Source organism: Aphelocoma coerulescens, chromosome 4A (assembly GCF_041296385.1).
Source record: "Aphelocoma coerulescens isolate FSJ_1873_10779 chromosome 4A, UR_Acoe_1.0, whole genome shotgun sequence".
Lineage (NCBI taxonomy): Eukaryota > Metazoa > Chordata > Aves > Passeriformes > Corvidae > Aphelocoma > Aphelocoma coerulescens.
This window is the reverse complement of record NC_091018.1, coordinates 21,763,169-21,788,797: the sequence shown is the minus strand read 5'-3', so window position 1 is coordinate 21,788,797 and position 25,629 is coordinate 21,763,169. Positions and strand designations below refer to the sequence as shown.

The 25,629-nt window shown below is 52.0% G+C and overlaps 2 protein-coding genes across 3 annotated transcripts; both read right to left on the bottom strand.

Annotated features, from left to right (window-relative positions):
• Window positions 1–1,597: 1,597 nt before the first annotated feature.
• RPS4X (ribosomal protein S4 X-linked) lies at window positions 1,598–5,817 on the bottom strand. The gene is made up of 7 exons (XM_069015864.1): window positions 5,626–5,817; window positions 5,345–5,422; window positions 4,640–4,820; window positions 4,107–4,204; window positions 2,921–3,092; window positions 2,348–2,505; window positions 1,598–1,758 (listed from the first exon to the last, which is right to left on the bottom strand). The coding sequence occupies exons 1-7, from the start codon at window positions 5,626–5,628 to the stop codon at window positions 1,657–1,659; spliced, it is 792 nt and encodes a 263-aa protein (XP_068871965.1). The 5' UTR covers window positions 5,629–5,817; the 3' UTR covers window positions 1,598–1,656.
• A 477-nt stretch (window positions 5,818–6,294) lies between these two features.
• On the bottom strand, window positions 6,295–25,595 carry HDAC8 (histone deacetylase 8). Of its 2 annotated transcripts, none has more exons than XM_069015840.1 (11): window positions 25,470–25,595; window positions 24,998–25,050; window positions 23,496–23,626; window positions 21,751–21,892; window positions 18,781–18,893; window positions 17,727–17,804; window positions 17,224–17,332; window positions 15,476–15,648; window positions 13,772–13,866; window positions 11,331–11,436; window positions 6,295–9,320 (listed from the first exon to the last, which is right to left on the bottom strand). In XM_069015840.1, exons 1-11 carry the CDS (start codon window positions 25,551–25,553, stop codon window positions 9,298–9,300), a joined length of 1,107 nt encoding a protein of 368 aa, XP_068871941.1. In that variant the 5' UTR covers window positions 25,554–25,595; the 3' UTR covers window positions 6,295–9,297. The 2 variants fall into 2 exon arrangements, with proteins under 2 accessions (XP_068871941.1, XP_068871942.1); XM_069015841.1 differs by having other exon boundaries at window positions 25,513–25,593.
• Window positions 25,596–25,629: the final 34 nt, after the last annotated feature.

Sequence of the window (25,629 nt, the reverse complement as noted above, 5' to 3'; positions counted from 1 at the left end):
CGGGGAAGTCCCGCGGGGCCGCCTGGAGGGGGAGCAGGGAGCGGGGGGGTCACAGCCGACGAGCAGGGAAAGGACACGGAGGAGGGGAGATGCACGGGAAACACAGAGATATGACATGCACCAGATCCAGCCGGGATAATGTTCAGCAGACACTTCATTTGGGATAACCCACACAAAGCAACCCAGTCTGGCTAACTGACCCACCCTGGATAATCCACAGCAATGCCCACCCCCAAACTGCAAATATTTCACCCCAAATTTTCTTAACTGATTTTGTTGTCATTTTGGAGTTTTTTTGCTAGTATAAAAATTGGGGTTTACTTTCCCAAATATTCAATTTGGCAATTTTCTGAAGCTTTTTCACAACATAAAAACTAAGTGATTTTTGCTTTTGGCTCTGTGCGTGAAAATGTGGGGATTTTAGCTTTCTGGCTGCTCACATCTGTGCATCACAGGACAGCCCAAGTGCCAGTGCCTGCTGCCAGCACCACAAAAATCCTTGGGGATGCTGCTGCTCTGAGCCTGCACACCAGCCACAGGGAGCAGCACAGGGTCACTTGAGGGATGGGAGCATGGGCAGTGCCACAGGCATTCAGCCTTCCTGAGAGCATAACGTCAGAATACAGCTGGCTGCAGACACTTTCATGAGGCTCATCTACGTTTCACCATGGACACCTGATGAAGACAATAAAAGATGCCAGTTTTCCAATTGTGCACATCTGTGCCCCATCCATCTTGGAAGACAGGTGCTCACAAGGCTGATGCAGGCAAGCAGAGTGGGAGAGCTTCCAGGGCTCCTCTTCCCCAGGCCAAGCAGAGCAGAGGTTGTGAGTAGAGCTTTTGCCCTCAGCCTCTTTTATGCCTCCATCATTCCAGTTCCTCCATTGGCATTGATCCAGTGCCCACACCCACCTGGACCTGGTGGCCCCAGCCTGCACACCATGCCCAGGCACAGCCTCCCCTTCCCTACAGTGCTTCCTGCACCCTTGCTGGCACAACCCAGTTGTGGGACTGCCCTTGCTGACTGGGCACAATGCCCACACCTGCCCACCTCGCCCTCCAGGGCCACTCCCACAGCCACAACTGGTCCCCAACTCCTGCAGGGCATCAGCCCATCGCCAGGCTGCTCAGTATCCCTAGTAGCCCATTCCCCTCTCACCTAGTCGCGGCTGTCAGCGGGATCACTTGCACCCTCCACCTCCACAGAAGACACCGAAGAGCAGCCCCTGAGAGATCTCCCCACTGCGTGGCCATCAGCCAGGCTTGTACACTGAGTGCCAGCACCCTTGAAACCAGCACAGCTGGGGCAATCCCTCAAGCTGATCTGGCACCACTGGATACAGGAGAGCCCAGCTAGCTCTCCCCAGATCCCTGCTCCTCCTGCACATCCAGGAGCATTTGTGCCACCTTCCCAGGAACAGAGCAGTCTGAAGGTTCTCCCACCCTTCCTTCTTGCCTTTCTGGAATGTGGCTGTGGCAGTTGCTCAGATTGATGGGAGTGTCTCCAGAGAAGCAGGACCTTCTGAAGAGCAGGGCCTGGCACTAGCAGCATGGCTCCCCTCCCTAGCCCTCAGGATGCTCCCCAGCCAGTCAGAGCCATGTAGTAAACGGTTTAATTAACACACTGACAGCACCAGAGCCAGCATGAGCTGGACTTTATCCGCTGCTTTGCTTGGCTGCCAGTCTCTTGTCTCTCTCTTCAGCAATGGTCAGGCGGATGCCCTTTCCACGGGGCAAGGAGATCCATGGCTTGTTGCCCTGCAGCAAGGGAGAAGAAACCACTTCACACCAGGAAACCCAGACAGCAACAGAGCTCTCCCTCTAAGGGGGAAAGCAGCAGAAGCCCACCCCTGCTCATGCTGGGCCAGGTACACATGGTGGTGGCACTCTAAGGAAGGTGGCAAGGCACTCTAAGGAAGGTGTCAAGGATGCAAAGGTCTACAGCTGCCTTTAAGTCACATCCGTGAAGAATGCACTTCAGCAAAAACCAAAACACTGCCCCCCTCCAATCTGGACCCGTCAGGGATGGCAAAACAGCAGAGGCTTTTCAAGGGGGCACTCTGAGTCAGAGCAGCCGCCCAGGTCACACCAAGGTCTGAGCACTGCTCAGCCCCCAGCTCCCAGGTTTCAGGGCTGCTTATTGAAAACATCTGCATTCCTCAATTTGCAAATGCTTCTTCCCCTTCCCAGAGCAGGCAGAAATACAGGGAGTCAGAACTGAGGCCAGCTCTGAAGCTCCACTGTGTGGAAAGACAGCTGCCTAAGGAAACACTAAGGCTATTTGCCACAGCCAGCAGGCCCTCACAAGAGGAGAGAACCCCCCCACCTGGTGCCCCCACAGCCTTACTTTGCCTATAACGAAGATGTTGGAGAGCCTGGTGGCAAAGCTGTTGCCATTGGCGTCCTTCACATGAACCACGTCAAACGACCCGGGGTGCCTCTCCCGGTTGGTGATCACCCCAATTCGGCCCAAGTTGGCACCGCCAGTCACCATGCACAGGTTACCTGAGTAAGGGAATACAGGTGTGACAAGAGCTGGCACCAGCTGCTGTGGTGAAGTCCTTCCACTCGGGCTTTTTGCCCATACCAAACATTCCCATTCCACCCACTGCTTACAGCTCTGTGACTGAAACCTTCTCTCACCACCAAGAGACAAGCCCAAGCACCTCCCCACCAGCTCGCTGCTTCTGCCTGGCGCCTCAGAACTGCCAAGTCCCTATGCCAAATGCTTCCCACTGCTAGGACACAGGAGAAATCCCCTGCTCCACCTGCAGGTGGACATGCTCCTGGGAAACAAACACATTCCCAAGGCTGACACCACTGCCTCTCTATTTCAGTGCAAATACGCTTAGCATTTAATTTCCATTCTGCTCTCCACAGTGGGGAAAGGTACAGTGCTTTAACAGGATGCAAGACTTACCTGTGTCAAACTTGATGAAGTCTGTGATCTTGCCTGTCTCCAGGTCAATCTGGACCGTATCATTCACCTTGATGAGGGGGTCTGGATAGCGGATAGTGCGGGCATCATGAGTGACCAAGTGAGGGATTCCTTTGGTGCCCACAAAGATCTTCCTCACCTTGCACAGCTTGTACTGCAAACAAAACCCAACACCTCTCAGCTGAGGAAGTGAGCAATGCCATGGACTAGGGAACAGAGCCACCAGTCACAGCAGAACACCCAGACACTCAGGGCTCACAGTATGAGCCCAGGCAGTGACTTGCCCAGCTCCCTGCCTCAGTAAATGACTTTTGAACAGTTACCATGCAGCTTTGCTACAGCCCCACCAGAAAACACCTTTGCTGTGGGAGCAGCAGTCGACTTTGGGCTTCAGCCTCCCCACAAACACTGGCTGCACTTTCACAAGAAAGTCTTTACCAGGGCAGTTCCTTTATTTTTCCCTGAAGCCCATGGGCACACAACAGAGAGAGAAGGCTGCATTTCTCCAGGACCCAAGAGATACCCATACCCTCCAGGGCATTGATTTCCCTCCTGCCTGTCACCCTATCTCCCTCATAGCCTCTCTGGACCTCACAGACCAACACAGAGTACTTAGAGAAGCACATCACAATGAGAACAGAAGTCCCAAACCACAGCAAAGAGCTGGCTCCAGCACAGCCAGGTCTGCTGTCCACACAGCCATGTGCCTGCACAGCCTGCCCTAAGGAAGGAGATGCAAAGCAGAGCGTGGCCTCGCAGCTCAGGCACAACATGCCTGGGTTGAGGAAATGCAAAGTTGCTCCCCAGCATTCAGGGTGAGAAGGCAGTTTTGTTGTCCTGGGAAGAAGTTCAAGGCTTCATGGAAGAAGTTCAAGGTTCCATGTTTCTGGTCACTGTTAGCTGGCAAAGCCAAGACTCTTCTCCACCCCATCTCCAGCACCAGACAGTACACCTATACCCATCTGTCAATTACTTTCATGTCACCAAGGAACCGCTCCCCGATACAGGCTTCACCACAACCCCGAATGCCCCAGCCGCAAGTGCAGCATGGCCTCAACTGTCACGGAAGAGAGAGACATCAGCTCTCATTCAGGAGATGCCGAGGAGGAAACACTGCCCCAGCTAAACCCAACTGGACCCATGCTTACACCACCCCGAAGTTCCTCACCTTGGCCTCCTCAGGTGTGATGCGGTGCACAGCAAACCGGCCCTTGGTATCATACACCAGGCGGAAATGCTCACCTGTCTTCTCAATGCTGATGACATCTGATTGCAGACAGGGAAATACAACAGCAGCTGTTATCAGCTCATTACTCAAGACCCTAACTTGGCATCAAGGTTACGTTTAAAAATAACCAGGCACTGCTGAACAACACTTAGGGTGTGATTGATGAGGTTGGGATCTACCCTTGACCACAGGCTCACATCTTTTGCTGTGACAGACTGCAAATTAGAAATAACTGCTGAAGGCTGGAATCTGAACAGCAACTTACCCACGTCAAGCAGGCACTTACAGGCTACAGGCATCTGGCTTTGGTATTCACTGCTGTGCACAATTCCCAACTGAATAACAACTGCTTATACGTATCTTTTTTTCAACTCCAGAAGGGAAACCTTGCCCCTCAAATAATGCCAACCCCACAAAACACTCCCCTGACAGTGTAGAAGAGCTGCCTAAGGAACTGCCCCAACCCTACTCACCCATGAAGCCTGCAGGGTAGGTGATGTCGGTGCGGACTTTGCCATCTATTTTGATGAACCTCTGCATGCAGATCTTCTTGACCTCATCTCCTGTCAGAGCATACTTCAGCCGGTTGCGCAGGAAGATGATGAGGGGAAGGCACTCCCTCAGCTTGTGTGGGCCTGTTGATGGGCGGGGTGCCTGCGGACAGAAGCTTTCTGCTGGAGGCTCAAGCAGCATCAACTGCCCCAGAGAAGGAAACTATGGCGCCAACAGTGCCCGCAAGAGCATGCAAGGGCAGCAGCACAAAGTGCAGCTGCCGCGCAGGCAGCGACCGGCTGCAGCTCTCCGTTCTTGGTATTCACAGCAGTTTCTCCCATGTCTTGCCAGCCTCACAAAACTGCCCCCAACAAAGCACAACCATTCATCTCAACCCAGAGGTGGAAAAGCACAATAAGCAGCTCAAAAGAGAACAGCCAATGACCCCGTCACATCCTCTGCAAACGGGGGAAAACGAACGCTGTTCATAAGGACCCCCACGTTAAACAAACACCTCCTGCTCTGTCCAACTACCCCTGTTCACCTCCGCACAGTACCCGAACACTTCCCCTGATGTGACTGCGGCTGCCACGAGCAGCCTGGCCCCGGCCCCTCCTCCGATCCCGGCTTCAACCCCAAACCCAAGCCCGACCCCAGCTTCGACCCCAACCCAGGCCCGCACTCACAAAGACGCCCGTCAGCTTGTCCAGCATCCAGTGCTTGGGTGCAGCCACGCGCTTCAGATGCTTCTTGGGGCCGCGGGCCTACAGGAAGGGGTGTATTACGGGCCGCCGTCAGGCCCGGTCCCCCCCAGCCATCCCTCCCCGGCTCCCTCAGACTCCCGCCCCTCGGACCCTGGCGCCGGGCTCCCTCCCGCGCTTCTCGCCCCGGGGGGGTCGGCCAAAGCCCGCGGGGAGCGGGGGATGGCGGCGGATGGCGGCGGGGAGCGGCGGCGCCGCGCTCTCACCATGGCTGCGCTCTGCCGAGAAAGGGCTGGTGCTTCCGGCCCGCCGCGGATGAACAACGCGTGGCGGCGGAGACGTGCGTCGCCCCCTGGCGGCCCGGAGGCCCAGGGCCGTCCGCGAAGTGACGGGGCGATCGGGACGGTTTGTCCTTTTCTCGCGGCCCCGACGGGGACGCTCCGCTCCGGGACACCGCGCTCCGGGACTCCCTGCTCCTAGCCAGGCCACTGTGTCCATGGTCATCGCTGATGGCGTGGGACAGCCCGCCACGTTGTGCCCCTGTAGTTTGGGAGAGTGTGTGAGTGTCGGGAGTCGATCCAGGGGTAACACCTATACCGGGACACTGCCCTCCCCCTGCCACGGCCCCTCCCGGGGTAGAGCTGGGACCCCATGCAAAAAGGCCCCAAACCTGACGCCGGGCCTTAGCGTCCACTCCTGATGGCAGTTCGGGGGTCAAGTTGTCCCAGGGAGGCCGACGTGTCCCTGCAGTGCTCCAGAGTCCCCGGCGCAGTCCCAGGTCCCCGTACCCTGCCAGGCAGCCCAGTGAGTGCAGCAGCCCCACGCCTAGCACATCCCCACGGCAGCGCTCCCGCAGCAGGGTGTGGCTGGGACAGAGGTCCCATTCCCGAGGGTGACACTGTCACCGAAAATGCCGGGACAAATGAAACTCTCTGTTTTTAGATTAGAGAGCAGCATTACTTTATTCACAGTGCTGGGTGCATAGGGGGAGCTCCACCTATGATACATGCACACTTTCAAAACTTTTCACTATTTTAACACTTTAGCAAAGAAATTAATGTTCATTGGCTATAAAGTACATCAGTCTCTTCATTAACTTGTTTGTTAATTTTTAATCTTCTATTAGTTATTGATTTCTTGCTTCTCATGCTAGTTAGTCTACATTTTCAGTCTTGTTATTATCTTATTATCCTTTTCCGAGATAAGACAATTGCTGAATTGTCTTTGTTCGTTTCTTCTTTATCCCTGGGTTCTGCAAAATGTCCTTCCAGTCGATAAATTCTGCATTCCGTGCAGCAATATATCTCTCCCAGGCTTAGTCCAATGAAGCATATCAAGGTTGGTTTAACAAAATTTGAAAGTTTCAGTAATTTTCCCGACCTGTGTTCCCACAATAGCAGCTTATGACAAGCCTTGTTAAGTGCTCGGCTACGGTGGCAAATTACACTGTTTATGATTGATTAAAACAATTCATTATAAATTTTAGTTTAAAAAGTTACTAGGAAAGTTATATAATTTTCAACACGAGGATGGGATACACCGTAAGCCGAGAGGACGCACTGGAGCTGCTGGGCGCCGACCCGCCTTCCACCCAGAGCCGCTTCACACAATGTCCTTCGCCGAAAGGAACAAGGAAAGGAGCACAGCCGACGGAACAACGGTCCCTCCAGATTTTACTACACCGCAGCTTGAGACCTCCGCCCGCCGGCCCCACCGCGACGCCTGCCGGTTTTAGGGCAGGCAGCGCTGTCCCAGCTCCTCCTCCCGCCCCTCCCCACACTCGGCCGGGTTCCGAGCGTTTCCTGCGCCCGCAGCGCCGCTATCTGGGGCAGCCGGGACGCCACTCCCCGGTGGGGTGAGGTAGGAGCCCCCCGCCCCAGCCGCGCCCCAGCCGCTCTCCAGCCTCAGTAGCCGGCCGGCAGGGCCCTCGGGGAGTCCAACTCGTGGTGACCGAGCCAGGGCTCCGACAGGTCGTCTGCCCTGTCGAGGCCAAGCTCCACCACCAGTGCCCTGAACACCTTGTCACCGGATCCGAGTCGATGAGGCTGGGGCCGGCGGCCTGGAGGGGGCGGCTCCCTGCGCCCCGCGGCTGCGTCCCCAAGCCCCAGGCGAGTGGCGAGCCGGGCTCCGGGGTCTCCCCGCGGCGCGGTTCTGGACGTGGAGCTTCTACAGGCGCAAGCTGGCCAGGAGATTGGGACCCGCTGCGGGGCCACAGGGGCGGGGAGCGGGCGGAGTCCCCACCGCCGGCATCTCTCCGGCCCCGAAGGGGTAGCGCAGGATCGCAATCACCATGAGGTCCTTCGTGTCCTGGCGAGGGGACTGTAAACAGCTCATCTCCGGCGTCTACGGGGACACGGCAGCGGTCAGAGGGGCGTGGGCTGGCCCGGGCGGGTGGGGTCCGGCGAGGTACCCAGACGGGGAGGGAACTGGAGTGGCGCCCCGGCTACCCCCGTGCTTGCCTAGGCGGCAAGGGGGGCATCCCACTCTGGCTGGGGGATGCGGGGATTTCCACCCAAGAGGCACCTCACCTAAAGCCACAACACTTGACACTTGTGGGGTTTCCTATTGTTTATTTTCCCAGCTGTGTTCCTGAAACAGCTCCCACAGCTCACAGGGCAGTCTGCCTGGTGGGGGGACAGAGCACATGGGGCCCTGAGGTAGGTCAGAGGCAGCAGCTTCTCTGCTCTCTCATTCCTCACTTTTTCCATGGATGGAAAGTCCCCAAGCCTGACACCTCCCCCAGGCACTGGGATCCTTTGCTGTGGCAGTGGCAGCACCAGCCTCCTGCCAGCGGTCAGCACACAAGACTGGTCACACCACACCACACCAGGCACCAGGGGTACATTAAAGCTGGCAATGGGTCAGGAGTCATGGGAGCCACATCCTGTTGAACTATCTCCACGCCAGATTTCCTGTTGTTTCAATTGGCAGTGAAAAACAAGAGAGACAAACAAAGCCAAGGCCAGGCTGGGAACCCCTTTGTCTTGCTGTTTCTTCCAGCATAATCTAATTAAAGCCACAGGAAATATGCTTTCCCACAGTGACTGGACATCTTTAAAAAACCCAGCACAATAAAAAGTCCATGGGCCAGGAGAATAAGGGGACAAGGGCAGCAGAGGCCAGGCTCCGTGGCCCATGGCACTGGGAGAGATCTGCCCCAGATACCTGTATACCTGTTCCCTTGCTGAGACACCTCGTGGCAGCTCTCATGGGGCACCAGAGCATCTGGAAGTTCATCCAAGATTTCCCAGGACAAGAGCTGCCACAATGCCCTGCATCTCCCTCAACACTCCTAAGAGGCTCCCCAGGTTCTGGCCCATCTGCGCAGGATTTCAGGAGCTCACACATGGCTCTGCAGTGGGGGGTGCTGTGGAAAAGAGCACTGGCAAGGCAGGGTGGGTGGAAAAAGAAAGGAAAGGGCTGGAGGAGTATTTAAAACATTTTATTTTTTAAGAACTCCCAGTTAAAAACACAATGGCTTTTCTGTGGGTAAGAGACACAACCTGTATGCCTCAGGGTAGCTCTCAGGCTCTACTTCTGAGTGGGCAGCTCTGAGGCTGTGCCCCTACCAGGAAGGTAATGCAGCACTGGGGTCCAGCTGGGGAGGGCTCACAGCTCTGAGCAGCCCCTCTCTTAAAAAACATTTAAAACCAATTGTGTGAACAAACTGTGGTGTTAAAAAAGGAAAGAGAAAGGAGCAAGGAAGGCTCTGCCAGCACTGGAAGGCTGTGGCTGGAGGGCCCATACTCCTGCCTGGGGAGAGCCACAGTGCTTGTGGCATGCAGCAGCTTTTCTTCTTTAAAGAGAAAAAAAATTAACCAACCAACCAACAGTAATTTCTTCCAAATTTTCCCTGCAGCCACAAATTTCACCAGTTGTTCACATTAATATGCTGTCTTCCCCATAGGAAATGCTCTTGCCCGAGCCTTCCTTTTCTGCTAAACAACGTGCTTCAGATTCCCTGCAAATGAAAGGAAGCAGAAAAGGGTATTTCCACTGATATTTTAGCCAGATGGAGTGACCTGGCAAGGGGTGCCACCCCCATGCATGATGGACTAGGCCACAACATGGAATTCCAGCTTCAGCACAGATCTCAGTTCCTGCTGACCCCTTGCTCCCTTTGCAGAGGCTGCTGCCCTTGTCCAAGCCAGGCTTTGGAAATTACCACAGGGGGACCCTGCCACTGCTTTCACTATGCTGAATGCTGGTTTGGGATTCGTGGACCAGCATCCGAGACACGTGCTAACTCCCTGGTGCCTCATCCTTCTTTCAGGCTGGATTCACAGACAGGAGTGCACAGCCCTCCCTTCCACCTCTGGAGTGATGCTGTTCCTCCTACCCTCTTGGACAGGTCCCCAAGGATCCTCCCTAGGATTGGTCTGTGCTTGGGAGAGGACACCCAAAGGCACCCATGGCCATTGCACTTCCTACCCTACTTCTAACACCAGCACACTGCAACACACGCAGATGGAAAAGGGCTGCCAAGCCCCATCTTGCTGTTCTCAGCCCCTCTGGCAGACAGGGACAAGACAGATGGGCAAGGGCATAGAATGAGATCAGCTGGAGCTGGCAGAGCTCAGCCAGCTGCCTGTCCTGGACTTGAAGACCTTCGAGTCCTGCCTGCTGGAGACCTGTCCCAGTTCCAGATAGCTATTTCCCACAGTCTCCTCCTGGACTAACTGGAAAGACACAGATTGAATGGGTGGTTTGCAAAGGGGATAGGGAGGGAGCTGACTCACAGGGAGCTCACATAGGGTGGTGATCAATGGTTTTTACATGGTCTTGCAGCCTGTCTCTAGTGGTGTCCCCCAGGGACGGATACTGGGTCCCACATTGCTCAACATAATAAATGACCTGTATAATGAGACTGAAAGCAACCACAGCACCAAACTGGGTGCTGAGATAAACACATCAGAAGGGAGAGCCATCTTAGAGAGCTGGACAGGCTGGAAGACTGGGCTAAGAAGAACAGTCTTAAGTTTAACAAAGACAAAAGCAAGGTCCTGCACTTGGGGGAGAAGGTGCCCAGTTCAGGCTGGGATCTGTGTGACTGGGAAGCAGCCTTGCGGAAATGGATGTGAGGGTCATGATAGGCAGCAAGCTGAATGTGATCTAGCAGTGTGCTGCTGCAGCAATGAAGCAAACTGGATCCTGTGCAGCATCTGTAAGAGCATTACTAAGAGAAACAGGATCATCTCATTCCAGGCTGACAAACGGCTGACGAACGATGAGTACCATGTCCAGTTCTGATCCCCACAAATCACAAAAGACATGGACAGAGCAGAGAGGGTCCAAAGGAGGACCACAAAGGTGATCAGATGCTGGAGAACCTGCCCAATGAGGAAAGACTCTCCCTGCAGAAGAGAAGGCTTAGGAGGGACCTCATCACAGTAGTCTAGTACTTGAAGCCTACTCTGTAGGCTTCAGAGGACAGAGGCTCTCTCTTCACAAGGAACCACATGGAGAGGACAAGGGACAACAGGTGTGAGTTACACCAGGAGAGGTTTCACCTTAAGTATTTTTTTACAGTGAGAACAATCAATTACTGGAGGAAACTCCCCAGGGATGTGGTAGAGGCCCCACTGTCAGAAGTTTCAGGATGTGACTGGACAGGTTGATAGATAATCTTTGTCTATGCTCCCTTTCCCAAGAAAGCTTGGACCAGATAATCGTCGAAGTCCCTTAGAACTTGGGCTGTTCTATGATTCCAGTAAGGACAAGGCCCCATGCTCCCCTGCCCAGCCAGAGGAAAGGCAATGGCAACTTTTGCTACAGGGACCCACAACTCTGTACCACCAACCCTGAAAATCCCAAGGGATGTGGGAGGCAAATGACACTGTGCACTAACGAGCAGCCAAGTGAATGTGGTTCATCTTTCCAGTCAGTGAGAAAGACTCCAATGAGCTCTTCTGAAGCCCCCTCTAAAAACACCTGTAAGCCTGAAGCAGGAGTGTTGGCTTGGACAACGCACCTTTGATAGAGCTCAAAATTTCTTGAATTCTCTGTGGCTCATTGCGGTCTGGTCTGCAGCTTGGTGTGATCTCCAGCACGTAATCAGGACCGTACTCTGTGAAGAACTGCAGGGAAGAGGAGAGGAGAGTCAGCAGAGAGGTCTCTGAAGGCTGAGGCTAGAAGGAGGGCTCCCCATAGGTACCTGTAAAAAGGCAAAAAACCATTTCTCCATCTAAGGGCCACATGTAGCTTTACTACATCAAGGCAGTACTTCAGCAGTGTCTGTGTCCACCTGGAGTTTTCAACAGCTTCCTAATTCAAGGGATGGGAAGCAAAGCCCAGTGGGGCAGTCAAATGTCTATCCCAATGCTTTATTTGGGAAAGCTATTGACATTCATTTTACACATGGTTACCTGCAAATGGGATTTTTTTATTATTAAATTTTGACTGCTGCCAATCATATATTCTACCATTCACCTCCTACCTTGCTGAATGCTGCATTGACATGACTGTGAAACAGCTGGGAGAGCAAAATCAGTGTGCTGCGAGGATACTGTGTCTCTCCTGGCTAAGTGCTCAGATAGCGTACAGGAAATCTGCAGCACATGGGGTCAATGTGCTAACGCAGAATCACAGGTTATTGCCAGCAGTTGTGTCATGATTCTGGCCAGGACAGGGTCAGTTTTTGCAGTAGCTGGGAGGGGGCATGGCCAGGACACAGAGGTTATTCTACACCGCCTCATGTCATTGCTGAGGGCAGGGGAAAGGGACTCTCTTCCGGACAGAAGGGATTCCTTCCAGCTGAAACAACATGGCAGAGGGAGCTGTGCAGTGTTGTCAGTTGTCAGGGGGGTAGGGGTGTTTCTCTGTGAGTTGTTTCTTTTCTTGTTCCCTCTATCATTACTATTGTTGCTGTTGCTATTACTGTTCTGTTTCTTATGTCACTGCTGTTTCCAGGAAATAGTTCTTATTTAAACCATGATATTTACCCTTTGTACCTCCAGTTGGAGGGGGGAGGGGGAGCAGTGCATGCTTTTAACAGGAGTACTAAATTGGAGAATACCATTCCTAAGACAACCTTAATTGGTGCCCAGTATGGGGCACAAAGGGTTGAGATAACAACAGATGTGCCCAGAGTGGGTTGGAAACGAATTGGATCTAAGCATTTGCTGGTATTAGGTACAGAGCCACTGGCCAAAATGTTGCTTGGTCTGTTCATGTGGGTGTAATACGTATGCGTGAGCATATATGTATTCTTTGTGATGATATTTTTCAGAGCAGGGAGAGGGATCAGGATTGCTTTGTTGCTGTACTGTGTGATACCAGTTTATGAAATGATAACAAGGGCAATGAGCATAAACAAAAGGGAACATTCCTGGACTGGTTTCCAGTTTACTTTGAAAGGAGAGTTTTGATATCTACAAGCTGGGGTTTTTTCATGTATAGTTTTCATGAGAAAGTTTCTGGAGCAACAACAAACCTAACCACCTTCTGCAGGTTAATTCCTACAGAGGACCCACCCTTTTCACTTCCCACACATACCAGTCTTGTTTATAATCTGTTTCTGCAAAAATCTGGTTAAAGGACCATATTTAAGCATGAAGTCTCTCAAAAAGCATCTTGCATCTCTAATCACAGATTTCTATAATGATGAATTTCCAGCCTCAATCCACACAAAAACTTTACTTCCTTATGTATACTGATCCATCAGATCCTTAGACATAGGTAAAACCTGAATTCTCCTCTGTAGCTGCTGTAGGCTTGAATTACTCTGCATGTGCAGGTTTGTTTGTGTAGGGTTGGTAATACTGATCTGTGGTTTGAGACCTATTATAAACATGGCAGTGTTCAAGGCCAGGCTGCAAAGGGCTTGGAGCAACCTGGTCTAGTGGGAGGTGTCCCTGCCCATGGCTGGGAAGCGGAACTAGATGGCCTTTAAGGTCCCTTCCAACGCAAACCCTTCAGTTATTCGATGATTCCAGCCCATAGTTATTCCACACAAATTCGGTCTAGATTATGTCCCTCCAAGAAGCTGTCCAGCTCCACTCAAGACTTGAAAAACACCAGCATGGGCACAAAGACAGTACCAGGCCCTATGGCCAAAGCTTCAAAGCTGCACCTGGTCCTTTGTGTAGATAGATGAAAGTAGGGCAAAAATTTAAAGCCCTGAGAAAGGCAAAAGGCACATCCTAAAGAGCTCTTTGAGCAAACCGGTGACTCCCTCTGCTCACCCTCTCTGTAATTATCTGAGATTGGAGTTTATTGGCACGTGAGACCTCTCGCAGAAATCTGCAGACAGCCTCTGTTTTTGGGCACACGCACCCACCATACTGCTAGGTCAGGGCAGTATTGTTACTAAGTGTCTCCATAAAACAGGACTGAGTGGCAAGGATGCTGTGTGGATTAAGCAGAACAACTGTCTCTTCTGCAAGGAGAAGGGAAGGTTTTTCAAACCATTACCTCGTGATCAGGGATCTCAGAGGACAGTGTTCTCCCAAGGATGACCCCAGTCAAGTATGTCCAGCAGCGAGCTGTGTTGGCAAGGTTGTAACCTCCTGTTTCCAGCAAGAATTGGGATTTTGAGGAGGAAGAGCGGGGAAAGGGAAAAGAGAAAAGGAGATTTAAGTGGAAGGAACAAATCATGGAGCCACTGTGTGCAGGTTACAAGAATTAAGCTTAGTTCATCTACTCAAGCCATGCCCAAAATCTGCATTTTGCACCTGCTGGCTACACAAGGCCAGGCCTGAATGACAGTGTATGCAAGAGCAGACTTCTAAAACTGAACCCCAGTTAAATCCAGTGTGGCAGAGGCCAGTCCTCCAGCCACCATCTCAGACCCAGGATGAGCTCCCAGCCCCATGCGCTGCACTCTCTCCTGGCAACAAGGAGAGCCGTTCACAAGTAGCAGGGAGAGAAGTGCAAGGGCCGCAGCAGAAATGAGGGCTTCCTGCTTTTTAATACCAGCCTTTGACCTAGAAAGCAAAATACACATGCCCAGCCGTAGGCTGGTGAGCTCTTCAGCACTGTCATGCTTGAGAGGACAAATGTGAAACTCATCAGTACCACCTGCAACTGCTTTACAGGGAAATGAGATTTCACAGTCAGTAGGAAATGGTTACCTCCATGGTAACGGAACATGAGCCCACAAGGAGAAACCTTAGCTGAAAGCATCCCTGCAAGAGACTTGGGTAAGTTTTTTTCCAGAAAAGATGACTAGAATGGTAAAGGGAGAAAAGCACTTCGACAAGACAGAGAGACCATATTTTTCAACATTCCCTTCTGTTTGCATTGGTTGTTGGGGGTTTTTTTCCCTGCTTTTTTTACTTCTCCCCCAATTTCCACTTCAAATGCTTCCACATGCTGCAGCGGTGGGACACTCCTTTGGTATTTTCACAAGTGACACATAGTTGATCCTCATTTTTTAACAGAAGTTTTCAGCAGGACTGAACACTCATAACCATTCCAAAACAAAGGGCGTCAGGCACATCAAATTTTAGCCTTAATATGCTATACCTGATCTCCCCCATCTCAAAAAGGACAACAGCTAGAGCTGATCCAGTTCCAGTCATGGAGCTCAGGGGCTTTCCCTGGCACACGGTGGCTTTTGTTGCTCTGAAATGCTCTGTTAACATAAAACCTGTCCTGTGCTGTCTCCACTGGATAAGCAGCTGGTTAGGCAGCACAGCAGAGATAAGTCCAGCTTAGCTTTCACTGGGTATCAGAGCCCTGCTGTACCTTGCAGGCAGCCAGGCCTTGTCCCAAGCCCCTGCCTGAATATTAATGAAACCATTCATCATCAGGTGCCCAAGGTAGGTTTGGGAACGTAGTGCTCATTTTTAAAGAGAGGCACCAAAAAGGGCTGATCAGCAGAGATAGGAATCAGAGGTGTCACTGAGAAGTCAGGGTCAGTTTGTTGGCCCCTCCTCCAGAGGAGCCATGCAGCTTTTAACTCAAGATCCGAGTCAGGATTGAGACTTGCACCTGCCAGTATCAAGGATTTCAGGTGTGAGGAAACAGTACTGTGCCACAGTGTGTCCTCCTGACACTGCCCAGCAGTGTCCCTGCTAAACCCTTGCCAGTGCTGAGCCCAAGGGCAGGCAGGCCCTCGAGGCAGGGTCACAGGAGGACAAATGTGTTTCTCTGAGAACAGCAGGATGCACTCACCTCCTCCCAGGACAAGAGTTGCTAGCTGCCACTGCAGGACATACTTGAGGCACTTGCCCACTCCCTCAGGTGTCATGTTGAAAGAGCACATGGGGTCTCCAGCAATGGTGTCCGCCCCCAGCTGCAGCACAACTGCATCAGGGTTGAAGGCAGCATACACCTCCTTCAGCACTCTGGGGAGAGGAGGAGCAGTCCAGTTAATGCCAGCACGGCTCAGAGGAATGCTGATGGCACAGCCCTGGTCCCTCAGATCCACCAATGCCTCTCAGGGTTTCTGCATTCTCTGCTTCCACCTAACTCATACTAGTTACACTGCCGCTGCTCCCAGGTAGCCTTCTACCTCCACAGCAAGTTTAGCTCTCAGAGCACTTATCAGAAGGCTGATGAAGGTAAAAGCACCACTGGTAACATAGCAGAGGAGGATCTAGTCCTCACCAGTTTAGTGGTAGTATCAAACTCCACATTTACACTGGCTGCCTTTTGGCTGCAGGACAAGCCAAAGGCTTTTCTGCCCCATGAAAGTCATGGTGGAAATCAGGGTCTGGCAAAACAACAATCCTGACCTCTCAGACACCTCTCATCAGGACAGGAGAGGAGAGGACAGGAGAAACAGAGGAAGGCTCTGGCTAGGCTCTCACTCTCCTCTCTCGTATGTGGCACTTGAAGCAAAACTATGAGGAAAAGCTCTGTGCAGGGTGTAGTCAGCCTGCAAAAACCTGCATTGGACAAAGCTTCATGCTTCAAGCTCACCGTGGTTTTGGGAACTACAGACAATCACCCTCAAACAACAGCTGGCTGAGACATCCACAGTCATGCCTGTGACTGCCTCCCAGCCTGGACAGAACTCAAAAGATACCTCAAAGTCTCTTTGCAGAAGCTTTAGCTATGTACAACTTGCAATCTATGGTAGGTTATTATGTCCTTCAGCTGTGAATGCATGCAGCAGGCTCCTCCTGAGTGGGTTCCTGACCTGTCTCAGCCCCTAGAGCTGCCTTTCAAAAGCATGTCCTCTGGCACAAAGAGGGCTGCTCTGCCCCAGTAGTAGCAAGCACCAACAAGCCAGCAGGAGGCATGGCCCTTGCATGACTGCCCTACTGACCTACAAGTTTAGAGAGGTTTCAGCCCTCAAGTGTCAGAGGTGGATGTGCTACCACATCCTGCAGCTCCTACGCTGAGACTCCTCTCCCCTGGAAAAGAACAAGCCTCGCAGCCCAGTTTTGACATGGGCAACAGCTTGTGAGGTCCACCATCAGCTGAGTGACAGAAGGGACTGCCAGGAGGCAGTTCTGTCACCATCAGACATTCAGCCTGCAGCATTTCATTCTTCCAGCACAGACAGAAGGTGCTAGGAAAACGCTTTCAGCTAAGCCCCAAGCATATGTCCCACAGTCAGAATTCAGAGCACTTATCTGAAGAAAAAACATCTAGCCCTAAGTCCACAGCTAAAAATACTTGTCCCTTCTCAGTCTCTCCTTAGATACACACCTGTGGAGGTGTATCTAAGGAGATAGGCTGACTTGTGGCAGAGACCCCTCCAGCCACCCACAAATGTCTCTGTATATTCAGTTTGCTTAAGGATTCAGACAAGACCTCTGAGAACTTAGAATCCATGTTCATTGTAATCAAAAGCTGGGATAGGGGAAGGGACAAGCCTTAAGAAAGGACTGTAAGTAAAAATAGTAAGCTGTGTAGTATCTTATTCTCTGAAATCCCATCTGAGTCAGTTGTATCAGAGCAAGAGGGCTTACGATTCACAGATCTGGTAATATTTCTCATCCTGAATGCCATCTTGAATGGGCACGTTCACACTGTAATAGCGACCTTTTCCCAGGCCAACATCTGTCACATCACCGGTGCCTGCACAACAGAAACACCCCAATTAGGAGGGGAAGCAGAGCAGCAGCAAGAGAGAGACATGTGAGATGTCTCAGAGGCAAGCTGAGAGCCAGGACATTTGGCATGCTTATGGAGAAGTCCACTTGCCACCACCAAGAAAGGCGGGGTGGAGGGACCCAGTTCTCTCATTCGCCCAATTCTGCCATGCAGCATCAAAGGGGCTCTGCCCAGAGCTCAGCTACAACCGGAAAGGGGGAAATGCCAAACATGTAGTCCCCCCTCTTTCCATCTCCTGGGTCAAGAGGAGAGGCAGCAAGACATGTTGGCTGGACGGCAGGGATGGGACTTGCCTTTACAGAGGCCTCGCCAGTGATGTGTGAACCAAATGAACAAAAACCTCACGTGTTCAACTTGCCTGGGAAAAATCCTGGTGAAAATTTGTGCAGAGAAACAGTCATGACTTTCGAGGTGAAACTAAAGGCATCCTCAACTCCTGTTAGGAAAGGGAAAAAAGCTTTCATGCATCATTTACATAAATGACGGAGTCTGAACACACAGAGCTGCTTGATACACACAGGGCATCAAGCAGAGAAGGAAAAACGCAGAAATGCAGATGTAGCTCAATAAATCCATCCTCAATGCACAGAGACTGGGGTTCAACTGCAGCAAAGATCACAACTGCAATGAATCTGGCAGGTCTCATGCTAATCAGTACTGAATGGATCTCGATATTTCACATCAGTACCCATGGCAGCAGCACTTGCCTATGCTGCTAGGCTTGCGAAGGTGGGAGAGGAATCCGAGCAGGGCTGCCTTGGCCAGAGCTTGGCTCTGATTAGAAGCAGTGCTACTGGGCTCTCTTGCTTTTTCTCAGTGCTGCTGTGGTTCAACGTGCCTTTTCCTTAAGGACATATTAAAATAGTGGGGGTGGAGAGGGAAAAAAGAAGTAATAGGAAACTTAACAGAAACCAAATGCAGGGAGGAAACGGAGCAAAATGAAACACACCATAAAATTTAGAAGAGCAGGAAACCTTAAATGGTGTGGAAATAATGCCCCTGAAGGAGAGAGCAGTTTCGGCAAGGCCAGCTCTGGCTCTAGATTTATAGCATCAAGCCTTTTTTTAAAAGCACCATTTACTTCTGGCTGCTTCCCTCTTGCCCTGGACCATTAAACAATTAAACCCTGTCAGCAACTGCTCTGCCAGGATGGGAGACTGGGACACATTATCTGTTGCTTTAGGTACAAGACTTCTGCCCAAACCCTCAAAGAGGTCTGAGGAGCAGCATAGGGCAAGTCTGCAAAGCAGGACAAGGCAGAAATGGATTGGGGCAACTCAACTGAACCGAAAGGAACCAAAGCCATGGCTGTTGCAGCAAGTAAAGCCCTGCTGTGCAGACAAGCCTTGACTTTTCCCTTTCCTCACTGAGTCTGTGCAGCTGTATTGTTTGCAGCCTTCACTGGGCCTTACCATCCCCATGATGCAAATCCAAATCGATATAAAGGACACGGTCAAATCTCTGGCGCAGCCGCAGGATCCCCAAGACAGCATCGTTCAGGTAACAGAAGCCAGAAGCTTCATCCCTGTGAAAACAATGTCTGTGACATTGAATATTGCCAATGCAATCAGCAGTGATCCCAGTATTCTTGCTCTGACTTTGCAAGTGTCCACCTCACAGGGGCACAGTGGAGCACGAAAATTCATCCAAGGCCCAGCAGTGACCAAGACGTGGGTCAGGAACCACTCAAAGCATGGCTGGGAAGCACAGACTGCTTGTGCCAACTGCTTCTCAGCTCTGGGCTTTCTGGCAGCTGGGTAAGCATCAGTTGGCTCTGCTGCAGAGAGGCCTGTGGGGGGATACCTCTGACCATTGCACTGTTGAACAAACAAAATGGCAGCTTTCTGCACCTGAGACATTTTAAAGAATTTCAGAGCCACTCGACTCAAACCCACTCTCTCTCTGAGGCAAGAGGACAGTCCCCTTGGCCATTTTCCTCTGAGTTCTGGACAGGCACAGACAGGTAGCCACTCCAACCCTGCTGTCTGGGTCACAGCTCCTGGGAAGGTCCTGGCAGTGAAAGGCAAGTCCAAGGCAGTCACAGGATTCTCCTGCTGTTCCAAAGTCTCAGGCTATGAAGGTTAAGCCTCTTCCCAAAGTAACTCCCTCTTTCTCTCCCCAGGAAAACGCAAATGGGATGTCCCACATGCAGTCCCTCACAATACAGCTCCTGAGCTCAGCCAGGAGAGAGTCCCAGCAGCTAAACAGAGGACAGGTGTAGCACGGAATGATTTATCCCTGACAAATAATCAGGGGACAGCTTCTTTGCTGGCATCAAAGGAACAAGAAAGTTTCTTGACCCCTGCTCCAGCCTCACTCCAAAGTCAAGTCCCCATCACCACTTAGCACCAGTCCACATGCATTCCTAAATCTGCCCTGGACAGCTGATTTAAGGCAAAACTTTTTACTTTGCAACAGGAGTGCCCAGATACCTTTTCCACAAATTATATCAGGATCCAGGATGCACGTCTGGGAAATGCCTCTTGACTTCCAGTCACAGCACTCAGCTCATTTGCCCTGACACCTCATGCTCAGCAACAGCTGGGAATGGTGAGGAGCAAGCTGTTGGTGGCAAAACTGCACTTGCTTTCACTCCCTGCAAGTGCCATGGAGCACTGGTGTTTCCCAGTGACTCTGTTCATTTACAGTGATGCTGAGAATGGAGGTGTTAACAGGTATCCTGAGAATCTGACTCAACTATGATTATGTACTTCTCCCCTCCCTCACAGCCCACAAGGAAGCAAAGTGAACTATGCCGTGTCTTGGGCACTCTCTCCATGTTGTAACACACATCTCTGAAACTCAAGGCCAAGCAGAGCAGGACACCAGTTCAAACAAATGCAGAGCAGTGCCAGAGCTGCAGCTCAGGGCCAGCACTTGGGATTCCCTCATGCTGCCCTAAATCCACCCAGCAAAGCTCTGAGCATCACTGCCAGAAGGGAGGGTATGGCTGGCTTGAGAAAAGGCACTTACTCAGCATCTTACCCTCAACCCCCAAAGCATCCTCTGAACTGAGAGCTTCCAAAGTCCCAGGCCATTCCTACCTTTAGGACCCTGGAAAGCAACTAAACCACCAGATAGCAGGTGGCTTTTGACAAAAGGAATGTATTTTGCTAGGACACAGGTCCTAGCACCAGGCACCTGCAGTTCGGTGTCAGTCTGTCTGGACCTTCACACTGGGCTGGGACCTACCCTGAAGCATCACACATCAGCTTACTGGGGGGACTGGGAAGACTCCTTTGGGATCAGTAAGTATTAAGTGCCTTTTTTTTAAAACAGACTCAAGTGCTAATAGCTCAGCAGCAGCAACACTGCTAAGATTTTTCTCATTACAGGCATTTTCAAAGCCATGCAATCCAGACAGAAGAGAACAGGAGATTCACCAAAAGCCATCAGTTCTGCACAAAGTGAGGGCTTGGCTCTGCCACATGCAAGTCTCCTTTCACAGCAAGCTGCATCTGAAGCCATTTTCAGCCAAGTGCCCACCAGGAAATGACCTGAGACATTGCTACTGCTGGCACTTGCACACCAACGTTACACCTGAAGAGTTCCTCTGCCAGGTCAGAAAAGTCACTGGAGCAAGACATCTGCACATGCATGTACAAGCTGCCAGGGTTAGACACAGGGCTGATGAGAACTCCTGAGGTTCCCCAGGGACACAGAGCAGCACTGCGAACACCAGTTGGCTGTGGACTAGGACGGGTGGTGTCTTGTCTACACTGCAAAGAGGTCCCACGTTTTGGGAGATGGGGAGGATAAGTTAAATAAAACATACATCCATGGAAAATGGGACAGAAACAAATTATTTTACCACTACAGAACCACAGGATTTAGGGACAGAACTTTACTTCCTCTCCTGTTGTGCTGGAAGACCATTACCGATGTTAGAGCTCACGGGAAACAGCCCCCCATGGGGTAACCCAAGGTCAGTCCTGCACCGTTTCAAACCTCTTAAGAAACCCAAAAAACCACATAAAACAATTTGGACATGTTGCCACATTCCTGCTGTGTTCCCAACTGGCAGTGAAATCAATTGTTTGTCTCTCCACTGTGCTTCTCCATGGACCCCACAAAATTCTCACTTGAGCTTCCTGAGATAATGATGTATCAAGGAATGACAGGACACCTGGAAGTATACCTGGCCCAGACCTGCTCTGCAGCCCATGACAGCGACAGCACCAGCACTGGGCAGTGACCTGCCTCCTCTCAGGCCTCTGCCCTGGCTTCTGTTTCTTTCCTTTCTATCTCCTGCCTTCCCTCACACCTTGCTTTCTCTTCCAACTGGATCATTGCACCCTAAGAGTTTGCAGGGAAGCTGGGAACTAGGAAGCAGGGTTTAGACACCAGATGAGAAAACACAAGGGAAGAGATTGTTTTCTTACTTCTTTGCATGATGCCACCCTCCAGGCCAGTTAATTGCTACCTTGCACTTGCCGTCCAGCAGGCACTGGGCTGCAGTGATGGTGGCTCCTCCCACGGCTGCCGCATACTCAAAGATCCCTTCAGTGGCTGGACAGTCGTAACCTGCAGGTTAAGAGTCCAGGTAAGAGTCCACGTGTCAAACACAACAGGCCCTTTCCTCCAGGGGAAGCACATTCCTTTTGTTTGAGCCCTCAGGACTGACCCAGGCTGGAGCAGCCTGTTCCTGAAGGACTGATCCCATGGAAGACCCATACTGGAGAAGTTCTTGAAAAACTGCTACCCATAGGAAAGGCCCACACTGGAAAAGTTCATGGAAGACTGTGTCCTGTGGGAGGGCACCCCCCCCCCATACACAGGGCAAGAGTGAGGACGAAGGAGCAGGAGAGACGTGTGAACTGACCACAACCCCCATCCCCTTACACTGCTTGAGGGGGAAAGTAGAAGAGCTGTGAGTGAAGCTGAGTCTGGGAAGAAAGGTGGATGAGGGGGATGGCGATTTCAGTTTTATCTTGAATTCTCACTATCCTACTCTGTTATTAATTGGAAATAAATTGAATTAATTTCCCTATGTATAGTCTGTTTTGTTGGTGACAGTAACTGGAGAGTCATCTCCTTCTTATTATCTTGACATGATCTTTCCCACTGTATTTTCTCCCCCACCCTACTGAGGGGGAGAGAAAGTGCATCTTGGTGGGCACCTGGCAAAAAATCCCCACCCACACCACAAAAATCAACCCACCACAAAAAGCAATGACCCAAATGTTTTCTTGCACTCAGTTCATTAACAAATGTGTCCTGAACCAACTTCTAAGCTGTGTGCCTGGCTTGCCCAATCTACTGGTCCCTCATACCAATCTCACAAAAAACTACTGTCAGGTCTCTGGCTACTTGACCAGAAAAGCCCTGGCATGGTCACTTACCTCTTCCCTAAAAACGGACATCGACAAAGGAGTCAAGCCTAGGTAAGCTGTAGGTCTATAATATGATCTTCACCTAGTCGTACAGCAGCCTCCCTACAGCTGTTGCCCACAAAGCATGATACCTGAGCTGCTTGTCTTCCTGCATACAGAGCAGCTTCAGGAATGTAAAGTCTAAGGGACACTCATGAAACTGGTGCAGAATCTGCACCTCTGCTTCAGTTCTGGGTCACTCCTCCCATTCCTGAGACCAAGACAGTGCCCATAGCTGTCTCACCTGCTTCACCCACTGCATTGCTTAGGCTGTCTCAGGTCCAGGAGGGCAAGAGCCCTCCGCTCCAGACGTAAGTCAAGTCACCAGACAGACAGCAGCTGCTCTGGTCTCTGCAGAGCAAGTCACTACAGCTGCAGGCAGCTGTTCACACATGCCCTCCCCACAGTAGGCTGGCTGCAGCCAGTCCCAGCTCCAGCCCGAGGGCAGTGTCAGGGTCTTCCGTCCTGTTCCAGAGCCTCAGAGCAGCAGCAAAGGGCACCAGCCCCGGTCAGCAAGAGACAGGCCAAGCTGCACAGAGCAGCAGTGTGAAGCTAGCTGTATCCTCTGCTGCCACCAGGAAAAGTGCCACCCTGTCAGATGACTGCTGGGGTTCAGCAACACCCTGTCAAAGAACATTTCCCTTCAAAACCAAGCCCAGCGTCCCCCAGAGCTCACCCCTCTAACTGCAGCTCCCGCAAAAAGCATCCTGGCCATGGCACTCAACTAATCTCTTGCTGAAGATGTGCATCCTTACCCAGTCCATACTCCACAGACTCCGGGTGGTCATCATCCCCCTCCTCACTGACCTTCTGCAGGTGCTGCAGGTAAGCATCTGTGTGGAAACTTGCCATTTCCTCCATGGAGGCCACTTTTGGCTTGACTATCCTAGGCAGAGAGGAGGAAGGGAGCATATCAGGGCAAGAGGCTCTAGGGTTCAGCTGGAATGGCCAGCTTTAGCCTTTAACCTAGGAGCCTTCTTTCAGCTGTTACTGTTGTAAAAGCAAACAAAACTCCCTCTTCCCCTTGCACTGGACTGTCACTCAAGTGAGAAAGCCACCCAGATGAGCTGGAGCAGGCCTTGCCCCTGGCTTGGCACTGCCTGTGGTGCCCACCCCAGTGAAGAACACCTGCAGGTGCTGCCTGCATTAATCGTCCCACTTTGCTTCCAGTTTTTTTCCCTTTTTTTCATGTTCTCTCAGTTTGTGCAATCCCCAGCGGATCCAACATTCAGATTACACACAGGAGAACTAACTGAGAGAAATGCCCAGGCCCAGCACAGTGCTGCGGCAGGACCTCAGCCTCGATCAGGAACTGTGCAACACCTCTTGCATGCTGTGACCTGCACCAAAGCGCAGACTGTCACTGTTCCCAGCAACGTGCACAGCACCTTCCTGGGTCTGGATGCTTTGCAGTGTGCCTAAGCAAATCCTGCAACACACTGAGCCCTCCCAAAAACTTGGACACTAGGAGCACACACAGACAATGCAGCACAGCTCCATTGCTACAGGAAGAACACAGGAAGCTCCCAGCTCCAGGCTGGCCCCGATGCTTCTGACCCCATGCGAGGGCAAACACCCCTTCAGGTCTGCTCCATAATGGTACCTCCAGCCATTTCCCAAGCACACTCTGCCAGAAAAAAAAAATTGTTTGAAAAAGAAGTCTTAAAAAGACCTTCTGGCCCTGCTGAACTGGAGCATATTGTTTCAAAGATTTTATTAGATGCTTCACAAGAAGGGCTGAGCTAAGCCTTTCTTTTTTTCCCTTCATATGCCCCAGCATCAAGACCCAAATGAGGCAAGAGGTACCCCACTTTTCTGCCCCAGATCTCATATGGTCTTCTCTCCTAAACAGCACGCAGACCTCACAAAAAGTCTCCCACATCAATGACAACACACCAAAACAACACGGTCCCTCTCTGCATCACCACTGACTGATCAGTGGATCTGGAGCAGCACCAAGGCCATCACCCTGCTCAGAGTCCCAAGCATGGGGGTGATACACACTCTGTAGAGAAGGCACAGAGGTATATGTGCTCCATCAGACAAGGAGGGTAACCATGAATTACACCTGCCACAACTACTGTAATCGTGTCCGTGTAGCAAACCAAGCATTTTCCTTAAATCCTGGAAATACACACTGTGGGGGCTCCTACAATCACGCTGCCAGCAGGGACAGTGTGAAACCTGAAGTTACTCAGCACCTTCCAAACCTTAGTGGAGAAGAAAACACCCCTTCACAGAAAACAAGAGCACTTACTTCATCTGGTCAAGTAAGCAATACGCTTCAATCAATGAATGCACCATGCTGGCCTAAAGAGAAGAATAAGACTGTGAGAGCAGGAGACAGAAAGCCAGCAACCGGGGGTCCAAGGACTCGCAGACGAGGTGTGGCTCAGACTCCTCCCAGCAGCGGCTTTCCCTGCCCGGATCCCAGCTCCGGCCCGTGCCCATGGCGTGTGAAGGGGCCTTCTGGAGTCTGGGCAGAAGCACAGCTGCGCACGGCTTCCCGGGGAAGGGAAGCGTCACTTCAGTGTCCAAGCCCGCGCTGCCAGGGGCGCTGTGAAGGCACAGACGGGCCCTCCCCGCTCTGACCCCACACTCCTCCCGCCGGGGCCGCCCGTTCCCCCCGCTTCCTCCTTTCCTGCCGCCGTGCCGGGCGCCGGCCGCCTCCGCGCCCGGGCCTCACCGCTGTGCTCCCCGCGCCCCCTCGCCCCCGCCGCGGCGCTGACCCGCTTGGGCACTTTGCAGAGGGAGTCGCAGAGGGCCACGTACTCCGGGCTGTATATGTAGACCGGCGGCAGCACCGCCGCCATCGGAGCCGGCACCAGCACCCGCAACACCGCTGGTCCAGGGCGCACCAGGACGGGCAGTTCCGGCCCCGCGGCGTGC